A 24,712-nucleotide genomic window follows, 5' to 3' on the forward strand; every position below is an offset into this window, starting at 1 on the left:
CGTCGCATGGGGAGGAGGAGGTGTCTTCCGGTCGGGCCGAGCTGGTAGCTGGGTTTGGTGAAGGACATCAGCTGCGGAATTTGTGATTTGGGCGAAGGTGGGTGAGAAAGGGCTCTCGGCGGCTCGGGCGGGTGCCCTGGCTTCGCAGGGCCGACTAGAATCTGGCTGTTTCCCCCGCCTCGCAACAGGGAGAAGTCTTCGCTCTGCGGGGAGGGGACGGTGGGGAATGACAAAGACGCTGGAGAAAATGAGGGTCGGGGCCTCGAGGTGCATCTGGGAACTCTCAGCACCGCGAGGTTCATGTGCCCCAAGGCTCGCACGGTTCGCGGAGAGCCTTGTGTTCCATTTTCCGTGTGCATTGGGGTGAGACCCGTCGAGGGGGAGCGCCCCAAGGTCATCCGGACGGTGTTGGGCGCGAACTGTGGCTTCTCATCCCATCTCTGGCAACATTCATGTATCTCGGCCTAGATGGCCATAACTATTTCTCTCCTCTGGGCTGCGGTCAGGAAGCTAGCTCTTCCTTAACTGCGCGGCAGCCTTTGTCAAAGCCAGAGTAAACGCCGAGTGGCCCTTGCGGTTCTTCAGGCCTGGGCGCGATAAACGGGTTAGAGTCGAGTCTGTATTCCGGACACGTTCTCAACCTATGGGTCTCGACCCATTTGACAGATTTTTTTTATCTCCAAAAATATTTACATTATGATTCATAACTAACAAAATTACAGTTCTAGAGTAGCAATGAAAATAAGTTTGTAGTTGGGGATCACCACATGAGGAGGAGCTATATTAAAAGGTCGCAGCATTAGGAATCAGTGGAAGGGCTTCTACAGACAGCTGTTGCTTGTGGTCCCTGGACGCCTTTGAGTCCTCTTTCCTTTTACTTCTACCTGGTGATCTCACTACTCCAGGTAGGTGTTTGTAAGACAGGAGAATAGCTATCTATATACAGGAACCTTTAATGAAACACCCATTTCACAGGGAGAGGGTATTTACTATGTATACAATGTTCTGTCTCCATGTGTCCCTGCAGGCCAGAAGAGGGCACCAGATCTCATTACAGATGGTTGTGAGCCACCATGTAGTTGCTGGGAATTGAACTCAGCACCTCTGGAAGAGCAGCCAGTGCTCTTAACCTCTGAGCCATCTCTCCAGGCCCCTGCTTAGTCTTTCTAATGAGCTGATGTTTAATAAATTAAAAAAAAAAATTAAAACACAGTTTCACAAGTACTAGTCTTAGGTGATCTTTTCACCATTGTGTGTCTCTAAACTTGCATGTGATTTCAAGGAGAGCACATTTTAGTTCATTTATTCCTGTTGCCAGGTGTGAATGGCTTATGCCTTTAGGCCCAAAGCTGGCAGTCAAATCTCTGAGTTCTAGGCCATCCTGGTCTATGTAGTAAGTTCAAGCCATCTGGCACTAAATATTGAGACCCTGGTCTTTTAAAAAATAAAAATATCCCATAAAGGGCAGTGTTAACAAAAAGGTTCCTGGTCATTGCCCTAAAACAATATGCGGTTTGTTGTAAGGTGCAGACCTATATGCTTTAAGCCACCTTAATATGACCATTGTTTGCTGGTGGGGTGGTGAACGCCTTTAATCCCAGCACTCAAGAGGCAGAGGTAGGCGGATCTCTGAGTTCAAGGCCAGCCTGGTCTATAGAGCATGTTCCAGGACAGCCAGGCTACACAGAGAAACCCTGCCTTGAAAAACCAGATAATACTATTGTTATCTCACCAGCAACATCGCTGCTCTTCCTCCATCTAAGCTTCTGACATGTTCTCCTTTAAGACCCCAGTTCTAATGCCATTTCTTTGTTCTGAAGTCAGAATTGGTTGTCTTTGGAATACATGTAGAATGAAACTTAAAGTGCCTCACTATTGCCCAATTATGCCCATAACAGAGGTTATCAGTTCATGAGTTTTTGTAAGGTTTCTCAGGAGAACCTACTTCATAACTTTAAAAAATGTATCATGAAATGAATGGAAAAGAATGCTTTAGTAGGTTTAGTAGAGAAACTTGACAAACATGGAGGGGGTTTTTTGTTCGTTTTTTAATGGTGATTTTCCTGCTTTGGCTAGATTGGCCAAGGTCTGTGAAAGGGACCCAGAGAAGTTTAGATTTCCTTCACTGTCCCAGTAGCCATTCTGAAAATGTTCAAACTTAAGGTCTGAAAATTTGTTCGGGAATCTTTGAGCATGAGTGCTTCTGAATCCCTTTGAACGGTAAACAAAGGGATGCCAGTTTCTATAGCAACAACACCCTTAACTGTTCTCTCCTACTTTCATTTCGCCTGAGCCAGCCAGTCTACCAATCTTGCCTGGACCTTGAACAGCTAGTCCAGGTTGTCACTAGGATCTGTGGTTTGGTCGTAGTAGATAGGCAGTCATATCTACAAGGCTTTGAATGGTTTTGAATTCTGCTGTGGTGTTCTGAATTTGTGTCTGCTGTTTAAGTTAGCAAATAATTTGTCATTTTACTGTATTTTTCATCCTTTCCCTTCACTGTCCCCTCCATCCACCCCACCTGACTCTTCATGGTTCCCTACTTCCATCCAAATAGTGCCCCATCTCCTTTCACACGTATTAACTTGCTTGTTTTCCTCTCTCTCCCCACACCCTTAACACAGACGTATATATACATATATGCATATATATTTAAATCTAGGGTCAATGTACAAGAGAAGACATTGGATTTCTTGTATCCATTCTCCTGCTTGTATAATTTGATTTTTCTTCATGGCTGATTAAAATTACACTATATATGTGCCACATATTCCTTATCTACTCATCTGTTGATAGACATCTAGGCTGGTTCAGTTTTTAGTTATGGTTAATAGTCTAGCGGTAAACATGGATATGAAAGTATCTTTGCAGTGTGTTGACTTAATCTCTCAAGTATATCTTGAGTGGAATAACTGGGTTGTGTGGTAGTTCCGTTTTTTAGTTTTTTGAGACTCCTCCACACTGACGTCCATAGTGGCTGTACCAGTTCACATTGCTACCAGCAGTGTGTAAGGATCCTCTTTTCTAGGACACCCAGAAGTAGAATTAATTTTTAATATTTATCATCACTTGGGGCCTTCTTCCATGGTACACAGATCTGTACACATAGTTTCCTCAATAGCAGTCATTTATTAGTCCGTGTTGAATTATTTCTGGTCTTTTCACTTTTGTGAACAGTGTTAGTGTTCAGTGACGATTTGTGAACCATATATTTCTGCCTTGTGATATTTCTGAAAAGGTAAATTCTTAGAGAGGAAATGAGCCAGCTAGATATAATTTAATAGACACTCTAAATGGTTGTTTGTTGTTCTAGCTTACAGTCCACAAAGTGTTAAACCCCAGTTTTAATACAGCTGATTGTAAGTTATCTATGCTAGTTTGATAGTTAAATACTGGTTTTACATTTCTTTCCTTTTTTTTTTTTCTTCTTGAGAGACAGGGCCTCCTGTTTAGCACACCTGGCCTAGAAGTTGCCATAAAGACGAAGCTGGCCTGAAACTCACAGAAACCAGCCTGTCTCAGCCTCCCTAGGGCCGGGATTAAAGGCCTGTGCCACACCAGGCTCATCTTAGATTTCTTTGTGAGGTTGACTCCATTTTACACTTCCTTTCCTTTATATGTCTCTTTCCAAAGACAAGTAAAATATTGACCAGTTTTCTTCAGGAGTTTTTGGCTCCATTGTTTACACTCAATTCCTTTATCTGTTTGGATATAAGGGGTGACTGATAGAGATCATCAGGAAATGCGCTGTCTCCCATGAAAGCCCTAAGGTGATTTATAGTAAGAAAAACTGGGATAACATGTTACTCTGTTCATTTGGTGTTTACTATCAGAGAGCTTGAAAACATGACAAGCTCCTGCTTTCAGCTGCTCTTAAAAGTGACTTAATGCAGTGCTTACTGTAACACTGGATGGATAGCGAACATGAAGCTGTACTGAGTCAGAGGACAGAGCTAACGACAGTTCTTTTCTCTTCCTACGCTGAGTACTTAACTGTTCTGGGGGTTTAGAGAGCAGTGGTGAAGGTCTGCTAAGTCCTCCCCAGCTAAGCTAAGCTTCCCCCCCAGCTCCACTCCTGCAGTGTCACATGGGTTTCAAACTGCAAGAATTTTATTTCCTTATAAATTGCACCCAAATCAATATTGTTACTTTTTTTTTTTTTTTTTTTAAGATAGAAGTCATGGCTGGTCCAGAAAGTGATGGCCAGTTCCAGTTCACTGGTATTAAAAAGTATTTCAACTCTTACACTCTCACAGGTAGAATGAATGTAAGTATTAATTACATCGTTAAGCATTTATATCTTAGAATAATAGAGATGTGACAGCTTTCATTTACATCTTTCTTTTTTTTCTCAGTGTGTACTAGCTACATATGGAGGCATTGCTTTGTTGGTCTTATACTTCAAGTTAAGGCCTAAAAAAACCCCAGCTGTGAAGGCAACATAAATGGTAAGGAATTACCACTTAAGTTTGTAACTGAGCCATTTGGTGTTAAGCTGTTTTCTTGACTTATAAAAATAAACTATTGGCACTCTGAAATGTATTGCATGCCTGAAAGCAGACACTGGGTATAATGTACACGTGTAAGCTCAACAGGGGCAGGAGGATTGCAGGTTCAAGAACAGCTTGTGCTACATAGCAAGACATGGTCTCAAAACTATTCCGAGAAGGAAAACAAGGAGCCGGGTGTAGTGTCTCATACCTGTAATCCCTGCAACACTGGGGAGAATGAAGCAGGAGGATCACTGTGAGTCTGCTCTGACTCAAAAACAAAAACCCCACCAAAGAAAGGCATGGGCAGTGGTGACGCACGCCTTTAATCTCAGCACTGGGGAGGCAGAGCCAGGAGGATGTCTGTGAGTTCAAGGCCAGTCTTGGTCTACAGAGTGAGATCCAGGACAGGCACTAAAACTACACAGAGAAACCGTGTCTCGAAAAACCAAAAAAAAAAAAAAAAAAAGAAGAAGAAGAAGAAGAAAGAAAGAAAGGAATTACAACAATATGGTTTTGAGCTTGGAGTGTTGTCCATGTGTTTCTTTAGGCTTAAGTGCTTTCCCAGAGAATTATGGGACACTTAGCTTTGTAAGAGGGTTTGTCTTTTACCTTAGCCAATGTAGTCTGATTCTTGCTAAATTGGTATGTTAAAAAAAATTCTCTTAGTTTTATTGAAGTATTATTTGTCTCTTAACAGTTAGATGACCTGTATATTTACTTTTGGGAGCTTATGCCCTTGCACACTCACGTGCCATGACACTGGTGTGGAAGGATGTGGACAACTCTGGGGAGCTGGTTCTCTACCTTGTTGAGGCAGGTCTCTCATTTCTGCTGCCCTGCTGCCCTGTGCATTCCCAGCTATCTGGCGTGCACACTTACAAGCTGATTAGCCTGCCCCTCCCCATGTCTACGTAAGCGTGCTGGAGTTAAAAGCGCGCCACTGCAGTTGGCTTTGTTTTTGTTGAGCATAAATTCTTGGGGTCAAACTCGGATCTTTCATGGTCTCCCCAGCTCAACTATAAGCTTCTTATGTAATTTAGTTTTGGTTGGGTTTTGTTTAGGTTTTGAGACAGTCTTGCTATAGCTCAAATGGTTTCACAGTTGTGGCAATTCCTCTTCAACCTGCTGAGTTTTGGGATTACAGGCATGTGCTACCATGCCCAGAGCAGCCTGGAGAGGGGCTCAGTTGTTAAGGTTCTGCAAGAATTGTAAGAACAGCCGGGTGGTGGTGGCGGCGGCGCACGCCTTTAATCCCAGCACTCGGGAGGCAGAGCCAGGCGGATCTCTGTGAGTTTGAGGCCAGCCTCGGCTACCAAGTGAGTTCCAGGAAAGGAGCAAACCTACACAGAGAAACCCTGTCTCGGAAAACCAAAAAAAAAAAATTGTAAGAACAGAGGACTTGTCATTCTGCCAGGTAGTTCACAACTCTCTGTAACTCCAGGCTAAAACCCTTTTCTGGACTCTGATACATAAACACACATAACTAAAAACAAAGTCTTTAAAAAAGAAAAAAGGAATACAAATGAAACTTATGGTACTGGGGATCAAACCCAGGGCCTTAGCAGATGCTAAGCTACTCTGCCCGAGTGACAGCTCCAACCCAAACCAACCTTTAGCATATGAAGTTGCAAGTATTTGCTGGGTTTTGGTAGCTTTACATTTTCATGAATACTGCATCTCCCCCTCTCCCCGTGTAAGCCCCTTTAAGATTTTCTTACAGTCCCCTTTGGTTGATCTATCCAGTAGTAGTCAGTACATGTGTTGGCAGCAACTGTGCAGAAAGCCAGAAGGCTAGAGATGATCTAATTCTGTCTTCACTTACTTTTGTTCTGCTCTTAAGAACTTTACTCATCTTAAATCCATTAAATTTAGGGGACTGTGTAGTCCAGTCGTCTATGCCTATTCCTTTTGGGTACTTTGCCCAGTTTTCTGCTTGAAGTTATTCCTAACTTTGGAGAGGTGGTAGTATCCCCATCAAAACTGTATCTTGAAAACTAAGTAACAGACATGTATCATACCTATTTATATATTTGCCCTCCTGACTCTTTGAGAATCTGGTGAATTTACATTGTATTTGGGGGATTTGTGATTGTCATGAAAATAGAGTAGAACACATTTGTGTCAAACTGTTTTTGCTTTTTTTATAGGATTTTGAAATGTCTGACCTCATCTGTTAGTCCCATGCCTGAAGAAGCTGATGTCAACTCATCATGTAATACTCAATTTGTACAATAAATTATGAACCTGGAAAAGCTCGTTGTCTTTATTTACAAGATATCAAAAATATAAAACTGTACAAAATGCAACAAAGGCAAAAACTGGCAGTGACTTGGTCTAAATCTCTTAGTTTTCCAAAGCAAGGCTCAGTACTGGAGGTAAGCAACTGCAATGTCTGTCTGACTTCAAGTGTACTAGGTTGTATGCAGCCATGTCAGTTGAAGTAGAGTATGGGATCTAAATCTCTTCACCTGGCTTGGAGAGTGTTTGCACTCAGAACTTACAAGGTAAGGAATTGAGATGTCGGTGGATGGTTGGTACTTGCAGATCTTAGGAACTGTAGTCCCTACCCAGTTACATACATTCCACTAGTCATGGTGAAGGAAAGCATGTTAGTGGGTCGTTTAACACAATGCTTGCGTGCCGTACAGTAACTTCATTTTACAGCAGACACACACATGCTCATAGAATTCTTTAGCTACTCAAGATGGTACTATATTTCTTAATTTGAATCTTGAAGCAGAATAAATTGTTTAAATCAAATTGATTTCCGTTCTAAACATAATAAATTAAAATAGCATTTGAACAGAAAGATGCATAGTTTCCACACAATCCAAAGCACCATAAATGTCCCCTCCATGAACATAATACCTCTTATTCAACTAACGGAAATTAGTTAAATGTGGTTGCTATAGAAACGTGGAACTGTCCTATTCAGATTTTCCAAGCAGCATACTCCCAGATCCATGTAGACAAAAACATTCTTTGTAGCTTAAATACTAATCACTGAGGTATTTGCTTTTAGTCTCCCTTTTCCAAACAGTAGCTTCCAAAAGGTCTCTAATACCGCTGGTTTATTGCGGACTGTAAGCTCCTGCAGCTAGAACCAAGTTTCTTCGAGTAAAATGTAGGTGTACAACTGGTGTTGATTTGGTCATATATGTACCCAATAATAACTCCTGGGAATTCTCAGGTAGATTTATATGCCCAGTGGCTGTAGTAAAGTCATCAGTCTCTAAATCTTCAAATGCTTTGATGGCATCCCATAACCGGACCGTATTATCCATTGAACCTAAAAAAGCCAAAGAAAATGTTAGTGTGTATCTGTCACATCTAGAGTCTGACGTTTTCCATGTATACTTTGTGTTTGCCTTGTATTTTTTTTTTTTTTTATGAAAACTAAACCTTTACCCCAAAGCCATTAAAATTTACCTGATGCCAAAATTTCACCATCTCTACTAAACCTAAGTGAACACACTGTATCAGTGTGGCCTTTTAATTCTCCAACCATTAAGCCATGTCCAATATCCCAAAGAAGGACTCTGCCATCTGTTGCTCCTGTAGCCAGGAATCTCCCATTGGGAGAAAATGTCAAGGAATGAATTGGTCCCTAGAAAAGAGCAAAATAGGGTTAAGTACATCTGATAAGGCCAAGACAGAACTGTAGTTTAGTGACATGAATGTTACTTTAAAAGTATGTATGCTACTTGTTAAATATTTTGACTTCCAGAGCATCTATGTGTGCTGGAATAATGAAGGTGTAAGATACCTTGTGTCCAGTGAAGATCCTTACACAGTTACCATTGAGGACGTCCCAGAGCCTCACAGTTCTGTCTGCAGAGCCCGTAGCAACATAGTTGGAATTTGGATGAAATCTAGTGCAATTCACATCAGCGAGATGGCCAGCAAATATCCTTAAAGGCTGATAGTGATCTGTAGCCCAAAGCCTTTGTTAAGTTAATGGAAAATAAGAAATAATAACAATTAATTGAAATAAAATTTAACCCAAAATATAAATTATACCCAGGTGAAAGTCAATTCGAAATGATTCCTTCTTGCCATTTAACTGAAGATAACAGAAAGACTGGGCCTAACATTTTGGTTGTTTTTTTTTGTTTGTTTGAGACAAGGTTTCACATAGCCCAAGCTGCTTTGAACTCATTGTCCTGTCTCCACATTACAGAGTGCTGGTAGGTTTGGGTTTGTTTTTTGTTTTATTTTGTTTGAGACAGGGTCTCACTAGGTAGCCTTGGCTGTCCTGGAACTCGATATGCAGATCAGGGTGGTCTTGAACTCCTAGATCCCCGTCCCTTAGCCTTCCACGTGCTACGACTGAAGGCGTGTCACCAGGCCCTGCTCTAGAGCACTAGGAGTGCTGGCACGGAAATGGTCGTCATTTGTTGTTGGCTTTTCAAGACGGGGTTTCTCTGTGTGGCACTGGCTGTCTGGGAACTCACTCTGTAGACCAGGCTGGCCTCGAACTCACAGATCTGCCCTGCCTCCCAAGTACTTAAATAATTTATTTCTATTTTATGTGCATTGGTGTTTTGCCTACATGCATGACTCCTCTGTCAGGGTGTCGGATCCCCTGAAACTGGAGTGACAAACAGTTGTGAGCTGCCCTTTGGGTGCTAGGAAGTGAACCTGGGTCCTCTGGAAGGGCAGTCAAGGCTCTAAATCTCTGAGCCATCTCTGCAGTTGGCATGTAAATTCTATGATTCTTTGTAGACCCATCTTCCTTTCCACTCCTAATGCACAGAAAATCATTTTCCTGTGGTTTGGACAACCACACATAGAATTACATCAATGGGAACTTAGGGACAACAGGAGACAAAGATGCTCTGACATGTGGGGAACATGTTATATATTACATTAAAGCAGGACCCTTGGTGTATACATAATGGGTAACATTCTCCTCATATTCATTTCAAACTACAGCTGTAAATACTTATCTTCTCAAAAAGTTAATCCAAAATAGCATGAAAATGAGATTTCCTGGACTTTGTATTCCTAACCAGAAACAGTTAATGTTAGTGAGTAAACCCCATTAGATCATAGTGTTCTTACCTAGCTACTCGGTCATGGCCTCCTGACACAAAATAATATCCATAAGGAGAAAACTGTGTGTCCCATACTGGGTAGTTGTGTCCTTTATATCCCACCAAGCAAGTAAACGTCTGAAGGCTCCAGAGTCTAACAGTTCCGTCCTCTGAAGAGGAGAGCAGATAGTTCCTGAAGAGAGGAGGTGATATGTTTGATTTCCAGAGTAACGTGGTTACCTGTCCAAGTTTCTTCTCATTCTCACATTTTAGCAAGTGGCATACACCCAGGTATATCTCAGTGTATGTGCACACACATGCACGTGGAGATGTGCACATAGTGCTGAGGACTGAACCTAGGGTCTTGCACATGACAGGCAGGAATTCTACCACTGAACTATACATCCTTAGTCCCTCACCTGTGTGTGTGGTATGAGGGATGCATGGGCATATTCAGGTGTCTTCCTTGAGCAATCTCTCAGATGAACCCAGAGCTTGCCAGTTTTCTCCAGAGATCCCATCTCCAGCTCCAGAATACTGGGATTACAGGAGGGCTGCCATGCCAGTCCAGCATTAATGTGGGTCTGGGGACCCAAAGTCTGCTCTTCACACTCATGTGACAAGCACTTGGCCCACTGAGCCATCTCACCCCCGCCTCTTTACTCACACTTAGAACTCACTGTAGACACCAAGAGCTAAGAGTACTAAACTGTGAAGTGAATACTGCTATACTATATCCTAAACACCTACCGTATAAAGCTAATTATTTAAATAAATAAATAGATAAATAAATAAATAAAAACTATAGCGACTATGGGGAGGGGGTCACAGTACTTTAGAAAAGAAAAAATAGTAAATAGTGTGATGGCTCATGTGTAATCTCAGAATTTGGGAGACTGAGGCAGGAGGCATGCTGCAAATTCAGGGCCAGGCTAGGCAATAGCATGAGATCCTGTTTCAAAACACCAAAAAAGTAATTGAGAATAACAAAAAGTATGGTTACCGAGACAGTCTGAGAAATGAGATATATCAATTTTGGATGCTATTTTCAATCTGCATGGGCTACATTTTTAAAAAAAAGGAGTGGGGTGTAGCTCAGTAGTAGACTACATGCCTAACACTCAACCAGGACATTACTCACATGCAGAATGCGAATATTCTACCTTTCTCAGGGAAAAATACAAAAGCCAACTGTTTTCACTGAAATCAGATGTTTTCTTCAAGTAAAATGTACCATCTGGCTAAATCCTATTAAATATATATATTTAATTCTCAAGCTCTCACAAATGCAATGAAAATTTTGGTGGTTGAAAACGACTGTCTATCCAAGTAGAATACAGATGATAATATGGATGAAAATACCCCTTCCCAGTCATTTTTGCAAAGTTAGAAATGGAAATCAAAAAAATACCTAAACACATATAGTTCTGTTTCTTCAAAACATGTTCTGGCTATGCTGCCCAGCTGAGCCTGAACCACAGTCCTCTCCCCCAACCTCCAGAGAAGCTGGGATATCATCACTTCCCACCACACCCAGCTCTCCTCACTCTTGCCATCACAGAAAGCTAGTGCTTCAGTGTGAGGGTTTGTGTTACATTTTACAAAGTGTCACAAGAACAATCCAAGAACCCAAGGGATTCAACCTCTATTAGAGGGTTATTCAAAGATAAAGCTAAAATTTGAAACCAGTGAGCCCTGAATGTGCATCTTGATTCTGTAAATTTAGTATATACTTAGTTGCTATTTTATATACCAGTACCCCAAGATAAATTAGCAAATGGTAAGATTCTAAAAGATACTGGACTACAGGCAATCATGATGTTTTTCTAATAAGTGTCTAGGCATTTGCATTTTATTTCCAGCAGTTAACTTTTAAATCTCAATACTGTTTATCAGTATTTAATTTTGTTTGTATTTTACCTATCCGGACTGAAGCTGGCTCCATAGACAGGCCCACTGTGACCATACAAAATCTTCAACTCACTTGCAGTTTTCTCATCCATGATTCTTTCTAAGACATCATCTGATTCTTTGTCTATAAGACTAAGATCTAAAAAGGTCCAGAAATATTATTTTAGGTGCGTTCATTAAAATACTTTAAGGCAACCCCATCATAGCTCAGAACTAACATTTCAACATTTCTTCCTGTGTACCAATCACTATGTTAAGGCCTCAAAGTCAGTGATACAGTCCCTTGTACAGAATAAAGTGAGCCTTCAAAGAGTTAATAATCATCTACCAGAACACATAGTTACTCAGTATGAGAACCAGGACTGATTCTTTAGTTTGCCTACAATCTACATTTCATAAAAATCTGAAAACAATTTAAATGTATTGTTAAGGAAAAATAGCAGCAAAATGCTTTACAAATCCTGACCTTATTAGAGGTTTGGGTTTTTGTTTTTGTTTTGCAGTGTTTTGCATGCATGTAGATGAATGTACCACATGCATGTGCTGAGCCCCTGGAACTGGAGTGCTGCCTGGTTGTGAGTCACCAAGGTGGTGGGAATCTAACCCAGGTCCTCTGCAACAAGTCAATGCTTTCAACCGCTGAGTCCTCATCTATCCAGCCTCTTGTTCTGATTTTTGAGACAGTCTTCACTATGTAGCTCAGTCTGCTTTGAACTTAGGGTGATCCATTTGCCTCAGCACTTGGATGTATCAATGTGGATTTGAAGCATGGATGCCACACACACACACACACATGTGGATGTCAGAGGAAAACTTGCAGGGCCCTCCAGCCCTCACTAAGGTTTTCTTAAAATTTACAGGCAAATAATCATCAGATATTAGTTTTAACTTTACAGAGTTATCTGACAAGGACTGGAGAGTTGGCTCAGTGGATAAGAGCATTTCTTGTTCTTGTAAAAGACTCAGGTGTGATTCCCAGCACTCACATGGAGGTTCATCACCTCCTCAGGCACCAGGCACACAGGTGGTACACAGACCTACATTCAGACAAAACATTTATATGCATAAAATAATAAAAACAAATCTTAAAGTCTGGCGGTGGTAGCTCACATCTTTAATCTCAGCACGCCAGGAGGCAGAGACAGGCAGATCTCTGAGTTCAAGGCCAGCCTGGTCTACAGAGCAAGTTCCAGGACAGCCAGGGCTGTTATACAGAGAAACCCTGTCTTGAAATCCCCCCATCCTCTACCCCCACAAAAAAAAGGGTTGTCTGACCTAATTCCTTCATTCTACACATGAGAGAACTGAGGGCCAACTGGTTAATCATTGTCACCCCTGTGGCTCTTTCATTATTGGAAATGTCATCTTGGTTTAGTGTTTGTTTTAAGACTGTTAGTATTTAAGTTTTGCAGGCTGGCCTTGAATTTGCTCTGCAGTCCAGGCAGCCCTTGAACTCACTCTTATTTTAAATTATTTAGTGTATATGATTATGTGGGTACACACAGGTCAGAAGACAACTTTTGGAACACAGTTCTCTCCCACATATGGGTTCCAGGAATCAAACTCAGGTCATCAGGCTCAGCAGCAAGTGCCTTATCATGATGAGCCATCTCACCTGCCCAGTTCTTGAATTCTCAATCCTCCTGTTTCATACTCCTATATAGATTATAATCACAGACCTACACCACCAAGGACAGCTGAGAATGTTTCCCTTGCAAAGATCACAACTTCCTGTCTACATTCCATAGAATGAAATTGGAATAGACTAATTTCAAGTTTACACCAATAAGTCATCTCAGTTACCTGATGCTTGTTTGACACTACGAAGCTTTTTAGGTGTCACAGACCACACTCTGACAGTTGAATCTGCAAATCCTCCAGCAATCAGACTGGAATCATCAGTGACATCCACTGCAGTGAGGCCCTGACAGTAAGAAAAAAAATTGGTATCTGAACACATGAACATACAAGCAAGGTTAAATGCACACCTGTATAATATATAACTATACATATACATATATACACATACATATATGTATATACATGAATAATAATTAACAAGAGACCATTATATGGGGGACACAGGAAGAGTTGAGGGAGAGATGGAGGGGCAGGAGAGAGATACATGTAGTGTTCATGGATGAAGTTCTCAAAAAAGTACGTAGAACTAAAGACTATCTAAATTAAATTCTGTTGCAGAATATCTGCTTAACTATGCAAAGATGTGTTGCATTTGTTTAACTATGTAAAGATGTGTTGAATTTTTTATGTTGTGGAATATTTGTTTAATTATGTAAAGATGTGTTGCTGTTTTACTTTGCCTGCCTAAGGCATCTGATTGATCTAATAAAAAGCTGAACAGCCAATAGCAAAGGAGGAGGTATAGGAAGGACTTCCAGCCAGGGAGAGTAAATAGGAGGGGGTAGGGGCGAAATGCCAGGGAAATGGCTAGGGGCCAAAAGGAAGCAGAAAAGTAGGGCATACATACATAATGAAAAAGAGGTAAAAAAGCCCCTAGGCAGGGCCCGGCGGTGGTGGCGCACGCCTTTAATCCCAGCACTCGGGAGGCAGAGCCAGGAGGATCTCTGTGAGTTCGAGGCCAGCCTGGGCTACCAAGTGAGTCCCAGGAAAGGCGCAAAGCTACACAGAGAAACCCTGTCTCGAAAAATCAAAAAAAAAAAAAAAAAAAAAAAAAAAAAAAAAAATTAAAAAAAAAAAGCCCCTAGGCAAAATGTAGATGAATAGAAACAGGTTAAATTAAATTAAAAGAGCCAGTGGGACAAGCCTAAGCTAAGACCGAGCATTCATAATTAATAGTAAGTCTCCATGTCTTTATTTGGGAGCTGGTTAGCAGCCCAAAGAAAATTCCAACTACAACATTCTCCAATAAATCCACTGTCTGACGGCAAACATGAAGAGCATGTTATCACTCACTTTTTGCACTCTATTTGGAGTTCATAAAAGGAAGTAAATGTAAATAATTTTTTACTTTACTAGATGTATCCTCAGTAGTCTATTATAAGAAGTCAACAAAAACATTTAGAATTAATTAAAAATGCCAACTTTATATTAATATTTAAACCAAGTTCAAAAGGTGAACCAGCTGAGCTCCCTCAAAGGTTAGAACTTCAGTCAATCATCAAGGGTCAAGTATAAGCAGGATTCTGACTCTCACAAGCTGCTAAAGGCTTTTAAACTCAGACGTCTATTCTGACCAGTGTCATTTCTTTTTTTTTTTTTTTTTTTTTTTTTTTAGGTTTGTTTTTTTAAGACAGGTTCTCTCTATTTTGTAGCCCTGGTGGTCCTGGAACTTGTTATGGAGAACATGCTGCCCTTGAACTCATAGAGATCCACCTGACTCTGCCTAGAATGCTGGGCTCAAAGGCATGCACCACCATACTGGCTTTCCTTTGTTTTTAAATTAAATAATGCCAAGAGTTTAAATAATAAAATTCCACTTTGGTTGCTTTCTCTCAATAGCAAATCACTAGTTTATCCAACTCTTCTGGAAGAAATTATCCAATTATTTTACCAACCTGGTAAGCATTAAGGAATGTATAAAAACAAATGGAGGGTAAGCAGTCGGGCCCAAGGCGCACGCGTTTGGTGGTTTCTTTCATATTCATTATTTTGTCCAGTCTGTCTGAATCTTTCCACTCGGGAAGAGGGATCCTGTAAGAGAAAACAGGCTAGGAATCACTCTTTGGATAGTAATAAACTCAGCCCTCTGTAACAGCTTTCACCTCCATGTAAGTTTCTTCCCCACCTGTTTTGAGGGGGGGCATTGGGATCCTGTTTTTTGCTTTTAGATCCAATACTATCCTTTTTAGGCTTCTTCTTTTTAGGTTTTCCTTCTTCATTCTCTCCTTCTTCATCCTCATCATCCAGAGGCACCTCAATTTCTGGTTCTTTTAATAAACCAAAAAATACCTGCAAGTCAAAGGAATCAACGTTTTTTAAATTAACTTTTCTTCAATGTGTTTAGTTAAATCATTTCTCTTTTTAGGCTCTCTTGCAGCTATAACATAATTCTAACCAAGAGATATTGATAGAAGTATACCACAAATAGTTTTAATTAGAAATAAAAGGCCAAGCTGAGTGTGGTGGCATATGCTTTTAATCCCAGCACTTGGGAGGCAGAGCAGGTGGATCTCTGTGAGTTCAATGGCAGCGTGGTCTACATAACAAGTTCCAGGACAGCCAGGGCTACATACAGAAAAACTCTGTCTCAAAAAACCAAAAAAAAAAAAAAAAAAAAAAAGTTAAAATAAAAAAACCAAAATAAATAAATAAATAAATTAATTAAAACAACAAAAAGGCAAACAAGCCCACCTGTCATCCTGGTTTTAAAGAGACTTGGCAGACCTTTTGTTGTGCTCTCTATCTGTCCCTGGATTCAGCTGCAATGGTACCACAGCCATTTGTGAATGTGTGTGTGTGCATACACGCACACTTTAGAACTATTATACCACCCTCACCCCATCCCCACCCCCGGAAAAAAAGAAACCCTTGCTTGTCTCAGCTGCTGTAGTTAGGGTTCTGTTACATGCAACCATCCCCAAACCCTCACATACACTAGCATAACACATTTTAAAAAGTGTAAGGTTATTCCCAAGTTAGCTATAGAAGAGTGTGTATAAGTTATGTAATGGAAATTCTATGATTTTCAGTCTACATTAAACAGTTCTTAGATTTACTCCCATACCTTAGATTTGTTAGCTTCTCGTTTAGCCTCTCCTGCAAGACTTCCCACCATGGCATCTATCTGCTGCTTACTACGAGGCATCCCATCAAAGATGTCAATGTAGAGGTGCTCCTGAACTATGTTCCATATCTGATTGTTCTGTTTCTCCTGAAGATGCCGCTTCAAGAGTTGGTACGAGTCACGGGAAATACGAAGAACAAATTTACTTGTTCGAAAGTCCAGCATGGTTTCATTCCCTTTCATGTGCTCCTTTTTGGTAAGACTAGATAATACTCGGAGGTCATCCTGGTAATAACATTCCTGATCTCCATGGAACCTGTTTTAGTGATTTTAAAAAGTTATTTTTCAGTGTGTTTCTCCCTCATACATTTATAAATCATCCCAGAGTAATCTGTAATTAATATATAATTATGAGTATATATTTATATTATAATAATGTAACTATATAAATAATCCTGGCCTAGGCTGAAGGATCACTAATACATTTCAAAATGATTATAATTCAGTTTCTAAGCTCACCCTTAAAATGACCAATTTCTCTAATGAAATGTATCATAAACATTTCAAGAGAAAGTTTTGAAACAAAGCAGAGTGAATGAAACATTTGAGTCAAACGTCAGACCCACCACTAGCATGTATTTCTTTTGAAAACCATCTTTGGTAATACATAAAAATGTCAGAACCCTTGCTTTACTGAATTTTGTGCTTTTTCAAAACCCCACTCTTTAAAACATTTTATTATAGAACATTTTAAACACAAACACAGAAGTAGAAAATAATATGCCTTCAGTGTACTTATCACAGCCTCAGAAATAATCAGTACATGGATTCTCATAAGCCTAAACATTTCAATTACATCCTATATTAAGACATATTAAACATCTTTTTTTTTTTTTAGTTTTTTTGAGACAGGGTTTCTCTGTGTAGTTTTGGTGCCTGTCCTGGATCTCCCTCTGTAGACCAGGCTGGTCTCGAACTCACAGAGATATGCCTGGCTCTGGCTCCTTAAGTGCTGGGATTAAAGGCATGCACCACCACCACCCAATAAACATCAATATTTTAATATTGATAAATTAAAGAACAAATAATGGTACCAAACAATAAGCATTTTCATAATTTCACTATTCCCAAGGCAATTAAATAAAGTCTTTGACCTTGGTTATAACTTATAAGTTTAAATATACTTTTGTTTTTACAAGTCTTGGCTTGTTTTACCCTCATTTGGGCATGGATGGGACCCTAACAGACTGTCTGTAATGGGAACAGAGAACCTGGGATAGCCAGCTTCCTACATAAAGATGGTTATCTCAGGAGACTGAAAAAGCAAGAGTGATAACATGACTGCAAAGAAAATTCACTTCTAGCAATTTTGTTGTCAGCTTGGGGGGAGGGGCTGGGGGCTGAGCTACAGTACAGATGCTTTTTGCACCTTCAATTAGGAATCCAAGTTTTGTTTTGTTTTGGTTTTTGAGACAAGATTTCTCTGTGTAACAGTCCTGGCTGTCCTGGAACTCACTCTGTAGCCCAGGCTGGCCTCGAACTCACAGAGATCCACCTGCCTCTGCCTCCTGAGTGCTGGGATTAAAGGCGTGCCCCACTGCCACTGGCTAGGAATCCAAGTTTAATGAATGAATTCCACAGCTTATGAGTTCTGCTATTCCCCTATCACCACCAACTCTGTTATTTGCTAAGTCCAGGCTCCGAACACTATTGCTTGCCCTGGAGAGCTCCCTGCAGTCAATTCCACACTGCCTCCTTGGCATCTGAAAGGCAACACCTTCCTGGATTTCCTCCTGTTTCTCTACCCTTTTCTTTTTTAGATCTTGTACCTGGTTGTTAAATATTGGAGCTCCTCAAACCAATGTATGGCTTTAATCCCTCCTCTCCTCTCAGCTTTTCAATGGGGGGGGGGGGGGGCAGGGGTTACATTATATAGAGACAGAGTGACTACTGACTGACCAGTCTTGAGGGTAATGGTTCTTTTTTGGTTTTTTGAGATAGGGTTTCTCTGTGTAGTTCTGACTGTCCTAGAACTCAACTCTAGACCAGGCTGGCCTCGAACTCAGAGATCCACCTGCCTCTGCCTCCTTAAGTGTCAGGATTAAAGAAAGACATGTACCAACATGCTGGGTAAGGTTTTTGGTTCTTAACCGGTTCTTAAAATTAGTCAAAAGCACATCTGAATTTGGAACTAAAGATTAGTTCCCCTACTTGACAAATCATGTCCTCTTCTAGGGGTTTCTGTCAGTAAAGGCATCCTTATCTAGATGATAGACCAGAAACCTGGATTATCAATGATATTTTGCTTCACATCCAAGCCATCAAATGTTGAATTAATCTATTTTTCACCTGCATTAGCAGATTCTTGTTTCACAACAGAGATGCTACTAATAAATATATTAGGCAGGACAATTCTCAGCTAAGTAGAACTATCTATACAACCTGTAATAATTATCCTTCTTCCCTCCTCCCCTACCAGTTATTATGACAAACAAAAACGCCTTGACATATTTGCAAATGGTCAAAGCGAAGGAGGAGTACCACCTCCATTAACAGGCATACTCAGGCTGTGGTGGGTGGACATGCCTACAGGTCTAGGACTCAGAAGAGATAAGCAATCAGATCTTGGCCAGTCTGAGGGCAGCCTGGTCTACAAAGTAAGTTCCAAGCCTGGTAGGGCTATAGGGTAAGATGCTGTCTTAAAGAAAAGAACAACAGGGGCTGGAGAGATGGCTCAGTGGTTAAGAGCAGTGGCTGTTCTTCCAGAGGTCCTGTGTTCAATTCCCAGCAACCACATGGTGGCTCACAACCATCTGTAATGAGATCTGGCACCCTCTTCTGGCACACAGGCAGAACACTGTATACATAAAAAAAGAACAACAAAAAATGCAATTTATGAAATTATCCTCTAATGATGTATAGAGCAGAGATGCCTCACTGTCCAATGCTCATTTTTCCTTTCTTCCTTCATAATAAAACACCTATTAGCTGGGAAAAGATACCTAAGGAAAGGCCGTATTCCCTACATTCGTAGCCAGGGATGGTCACTAACTGGAAAGTTAGGAAAAGAAGTATGTGCATCTTCCAGGAATGTGTGCCCTCCTTGCTGACTAAATATTTCTAGGACTGCTTACTGCTAGAGGATCATCTTGTGTTGCACAGTGGAAACTACATGACAAGAACGATAGACTGAGGAAGGCCACATTCCTGGGGGTCCAGAATTCACCTATTAGCCTTAAACTTCCTACCCTTACGAGAAAACCAAACTTTCATTGTATGTAAGCCTCTGTTGTTTGGGGTGTCAGTCATTTCAAGTCTAATATAATTCTAACAGTTTCCTATTGCTTAGAATAAAGTTTTATTTATATCGAGTTTTCAGTGACTTTCAACCAAATCTAATCTCATCCAATACAAATCCCTATTATTCCTATGACAAAAACCCTGAACACAGTGCAAGAACCTGCCTGTTGTTCAGGTCCCAACCAATCTCCCAGCTAATGTTACCAAATGCCCCACCATTTCTGGTCCAGCAACTGAGTTTCCTTTAGCCTCTGTAACTACTATGCTCACCCCACACACAGACCTTCCAGATACGGTCTTCTCTTCATCTGGCTAATTCCTAGCCCTTCTTCAGACCTCACTTCAAGCCTGGGTTCCTCTGGAGATCAACCCCCCTACCCTGTTAGGTTCATATTGCCCAAGGCACCTCTCCTTCACAAAGTACCTTCTGCTTTACAGTCTTACATTTGTGTGGTTACAGACGTGTGTGTATACATACATATATAGATAAATAAAAGATGTTAAAATCCACATACTTCTCAAAGAATGATTTTGCTTCATTTTCATGTTGATTATAAACTAGCTCCAAGTACATGTGTACAAACAGAGGATAAAAGAGTTGGGATAGTTCTGCTCGATGGCAGTCCAGAGAACATTCAATGAAGTGTTTCAGTCCACTGTAGTATTCTTCATACATTGTAGGGTCTCCCTGTTGGTTGTAGGCCGACAAGACAGCACTGACATCTGGCTGGTCTTCCACAGCTACACTTCCAACTGTTTAAGAAACGAATGACAACTTTTAAGACAATGACCTTTAAAATTCACCAAGTGAACGTGGGGGTTTGCTAATGTTCAGAGGAGAGCTATTTTCAAGTTTGTCCCGTTCCTCTCAATCTCTCTTCCCCAACACAATCACGTATCTTTTTTAAAATTTTGTATTATATCTGTTTATTTTGTGTACATGTGTGAAGGTTCTGTGTGTGGGGGTTGGGGGAGACAAGCCACCGTGCTCAAGTGGAGCTCAGAGGTTCTCTCCTTCCATAACGGGGGCTTCAGGGGTCCCCCTAAGCTTGTCATGCTGAGCCATTCTGCTAGCCCACAATCACACAACCCTTTATGGGGAGTTAGCATGTCTTCAGTTACCTAAGCCGAAAGCCCTTCAGTTTAACTATATCTTACGTTTTTTTATTTTTTTTTGTTTGTTTGAGCTAGGGTAGGGTTTCTCTGTGTAGCTTTGGAGCCTGTCCTGGTACTCACTCTGTAGACCAGGCTGGCCTTGAACTCACAGAGATGCTCCTGCCTCTGCCTCTACCTCCCCAGTGCTGGTATTAAAGGCATGTGCCACCACCACCTGACTTATCTTTTTTTTTTTTTAATCTTACATTTTTAAATCATTAACAAGAACAGTCAATACTTTTCCTGAAACTGCCCTATTTTAAAGACAAAGTGTACGTGTAGGTTTGGTACTGGGGCTAAGTGGATAGGACTTGTCTAGCATGCACAAGGCCCTAGGTTCAACCCCAACACCACCAAATAAATAAATGTGCAAAGCAAAAAAATTATGTTAATCTTCTTTGTGCAAATGGCATACACCACACTCAAGTGCTTTGTATGTCATTCCTGTAATAGATCTAATCCTGTGATACCTTCATATTCAAACATCAATCACCTCATATAAAATATCAGCATTTCAAGGAAAAGAGGGAACATCCAGAATATAAGACTACAACTCAATTGTATATGCTTAAAGCAATTTCTATAACCAATCATTTCAAGGTAGCAAAGCTGAGTATTTATTTGTAAGATAGCAATACAAAACAACAATGCTCTTTTCAATCAAATCAGAGTTTGGATGTTGAAAATTTTAGTAAATTACAATTATAGTGTTATACGCTTTTAGGAGTTTTTTGGTGGTTATACATACTCTTTACTGCAAAAATTCTAATTAAAGTTATAATTTTGTAGTCACTCTTATGATGGTCTCTTTTCCTCCTTGGTTTCTCGAGTATGATCTAAAAAATAAGTCAAGCTGGACGGTGGTGGTGCACCCTTTAATACCAGCACTCGGGAGGCAGAGGCAGGCGGATCTTTGTGAGTTCAAGGCCAGCCTGGTCTACAGAGCGAGACCTAGGAAAGGCGCAAAGCTACACAGAGAAACCCTGTCTCGAAAAACCTAAATAAATAAATAAATAAATAAATAAATACAAAAAAATAAGTCAAGTTTCTGGACATGTGAGAGATATTAGAAAAATAATATAATAACAATATAATTTGTTACAATACATTCACAAAATGTAGAATACAGAAAAGATCCTCCTTCTCAGTTCACACTTTTCTTTACTTATCACTCCTTCCTCCATAACTGTACTTAAGTGTAGGTTGGCTTTAATCTCACCATAATTCTTCTGCCTCAGCATCCCAAGTGTTGGCATTATAAACATTGACACATTTCTATTTATATATATATATAAATTACAGTGCCATGTGTTCAAACTTCATGTCTGGCAATGCTCTCACAGATAACAGATGAACTTGTTCAGAACTACTAAACTGGATAACTTAATTCAGTATCTACTGATCTCCTTTGAGAACTTATACTAGATGTGAGTTTAAATTTTTTAAATTCGGTGTGTGGGAAGACAACTTTTAGGTAGCTGAGTCTCTCCTTCCACCATGTGGGTTCAGCAAACCCAACTCAGGTGGTCAGGCATGGTGCCTTCACCTGATGAACCATACTCTAAGAGTGTGTTTTACAGTATGGATTTTGTGACAACGGTTTCTGGGAGAAAGGTGGAGATGAACTGTCAGGCCTGGATTCAGAAACTAACTTTTTTCAGTACTGGGCATTTTACATTACATCTTAGCCTCGTATTAACCTACTTAATAATAAAAAAACACTAGGAAAATGCCTTTAACTGACATCACATAAGGGAATGCAACAGAGATAAAAAGGTCTGCCCCACACCTAGCCGTAAAGTTAGGGTTTTCAAAAGTTAACATACATCAGTACTTCTTAGAAGCCCTTATGGCAGATTCCCAGACTCCACGCCTAGACAGTTTACACCTGAAGTGATGCTCAGGAAGTTGCATCCTCCAAAACACTTAACACCACTTAGCCCACATTCTGAGAAATACTGACTACTATCACTCTGGATGTGTGGTCCAAAGCAAGCCTTCCAGCTTTGCTCAACAGGTCCGTTTTCTTGTCTCAAAGGGAGAGATGAGAACTATGGAACTATGAAAAAATCAAGATATAGAAAGTACTTGCAGTAATAGTATGGTAGTGTAACAGTACTATATTAGTGTTCGTGCGAACCCAGCCAAGCAAGGTTCATAAATCTAACTAAGAGTAAAAACACCGAAACCCTAAGGTCCCCCACTTCTGTCAAGCCGGGCTCCCGGCACCTCCCCTCGGCTCCACAGCTCTGCTCAGCCTCTGGCTGGAACTGACAGCTCAGAAGAGGGTTTGACTGCGCAGCCGGCGCCGTAGAGAAAGGGGCGGGCATGTGGCCCTAGAGGCGGGCCCAGGAAATTCAAAACAAGCCCGCAGAGGTGCAGGCCTGCCAGCCCTTGCCTTCCCGGCTAGCTCCCCTTCATGCCGGCGCTCCTTTCCCGGGACCCCGCGATTCACCTTTTCCTGGAGCCACAGGACCTGAGGATGAACCTGAGAACACTGTGGCCACCGAAGCGCCGGTGCCCGGAGGGTCAGGGGCCGCAGAGCCGGGGACTGAAGCGGTGACCCGGCTGAGAAGCGCGCTAGCCGCCTCCGTGCCGGCCCCGTCCAACTCTCCCGGAGCTCCGGAGCCCGCCACTGCCTCCTCCAGCAGCCGGGCCTCGCGGCGCAGTGCCTCTTCGGCCTCGCGGAGGTTGCTCTGCCGTAGGAACTGCAGCACAGCCAGAAGAGTCTGTCGGTCGTGGGGAGCGCCGGCCTCCGTGGGAGCGGCGGGCACCGCGGCCGCCCCCGCCGGGGCAGCGGCAGAGACGGCCACTCCAGGCTTGGGGGTCCCGCCATCCCCGCCGGCCGCCGTCGCCACCGCCGCCACATTCCCGCCGCCGCCGTTGGGGCCGTTGTTGGGAGTGCCGCCGCTACCCTCGCCTGCGCCGTCGCCCGCCGGCGGAGGTAGCAGCGTCGGCGGTCCCTCAGGCTCTAGCTTGACCGCCACCTCCGTCTGCTCCTCCGCCAGCGCCGCCATCTTGCGGCTGAGCCACCTCGCGCCGTCAAGCGTGACTGCGTTTTCGCCACATGGAGGGCGGGGTAGAGCGTTTCACGACATCTGGGGCAGACCATTTACGGCAGGAGGAGGAGCTAGCATGGAGAAAAAGGAATGAGATTGAGCAACTTTCAAAACTGAGTGCAAGGCACGCAGGAAGTGGTAGTTGGTTACCGTCTCTATTACATATGCCTGATAATTACCGTTTATTGCAGGCAGACTATAGTCAGGCATTGAAATAGACGTTTCACATTATACGAGTTCTTTTAATTCAGCGATTTGAGGAGGTGCTGATCCCCTGGAGTCTTTATAGACGGCTTAATCAAAACCCAGAGAGTTTAAATGCTGAGCTAAAATCACACACGAAGGGAGACTGTCAAGATTCAAGCCCAGGTATTTAATTCAAAAGCACATACTATTTATAAGAAGGAAGTTTCTGAGTTACTGGTAAGGTTTTCTAATATTGAGAGCTGAACTGTGGTTACTTTTTATTTCAGTTTTCATTCCTGTAAAAAATCTAGCTTTGTGAACTTTACAGTGTATGTTAGAATGTAATAAAAAGCCTTTAAGCCGGATGTAGTTTTTAAACATAAATTTAAGCCGAAGGCAGGGACGTGATAACCGCTGCAGATCGAGAGCATATGGTTGCCAAAGCAAGTTCTAGATCAGCCGGGACTACACAGGGAGATCCTGTCTCAAAAACACTAACAAAATCAATTACGGTTTTAAAAAGAAAGAAAAATTAAGGATATCTTTTCATTCCTTGTTACCAAAGAAATCATTTCTCTTTATTTTTTTTTTGTTTGTTTGTTTGTTAAAGAAAATGTTGTTTTAAGACAGGGTCTTCAGGGCTGGGGATTTAGCTCAGTGGTAGAGCGCTTGCCAGCCCTGGGTTTGTTCAGCTCTGGAAAAAAAAAAAAAAAAAAAAAAGACAGGGTCTTCATGCACTCAGGCTCGCCTTGAATAGTGTAGACAAATCCTGCCTTCACTTTACAAGTGTTGGTATTACAGCTGTGTGCCAGCTAAAAAGTTTTTAAATTTAATTTTTTGAGACTGAAATGTTTATGCTGTGTATTA

General features: G+C 41.5%; 2 protein-coding genes across 3 annotated transcripts; one reads left to right on the plus strand and one right to left on the minus strand.

Moving 5' to 3' along the window:
* On the plus strand, positions 1-6,745 carry Atp5md (ATP synthase membrane subunit DAPIT). Of its 2 annotated transcripts, none has more exons than XM_028874668.2 (4): positions 1-97; positions 4,172-4,267; positions 4,356-4,448; positions 6,641-6,745. In XM_028874668.2, exons 2-3 carry the CDS (start codon positions 4,181-4,183, stop codon positions 4,443-4,445), a joined length of 177 nt encoding a protein of 58 aa, XP_028730501.1. In that variant the 5' UTR covers positions 1-97; positions 4,172-4,180; the 3' UTR covers positions 4,446-4,448; positions 6,641-6,745. The 2 variants fall into 2 exon arrangements, with proteins under 2 accessions (XP_028730501.1, XP_028730502.1); XM_028874669.2 differs by having other exon boundaries at positions 10-97; positions 4,176-4,267.
* Taf5 (TATA-box binding protein associated factor 5) lies at positions 6,741-24,065 on the minus strand. The gene is made up of 11 exons (XM_028874667.2): positions 23,056-24,065; positions 19,961-20,198; positions 16,146-16,461; positions 15,207-15,370; positions 14,977-15,112; positions 13,244-13,364; positions 11,450-11,579; positions 9,558-9,722; positions 8,260-8,437; positions 7,923-8,100; positions 6,741-7,782 (listed from the first exon to the last, which is right to left on the minus strand). Exons 1-11 carry the CDS (start codon positions 23,615-23,617, stop codon positions 7,565-7,567), a joined length of 2,406 nt encoding a protein of 801 aa, XP_028730500.1. The 5' UTR covers positions 23,618-24,065; the 3' UTR covers positions 6,741-7,564.
* Between the last annotated feature and the right edge of the window lie 647 nt (positions 24,066-24,712).

This window comes from Peromyscus leucopus, chromosome 1 (genome assembly GCF_004664715.2).
Source record: "Peromyscus leucopus breed LL Stock chromosome 1, UCI_PerLeu_2.1, whole genome shotgun sequence".
NCBI classification, from domain to species: domain Eukaryota; kingdom Metazoa; phylum Chordata; class Mammalia; order Rodentia; family Cricetidae; genus Peromyscus; species Peromyscus leucopus.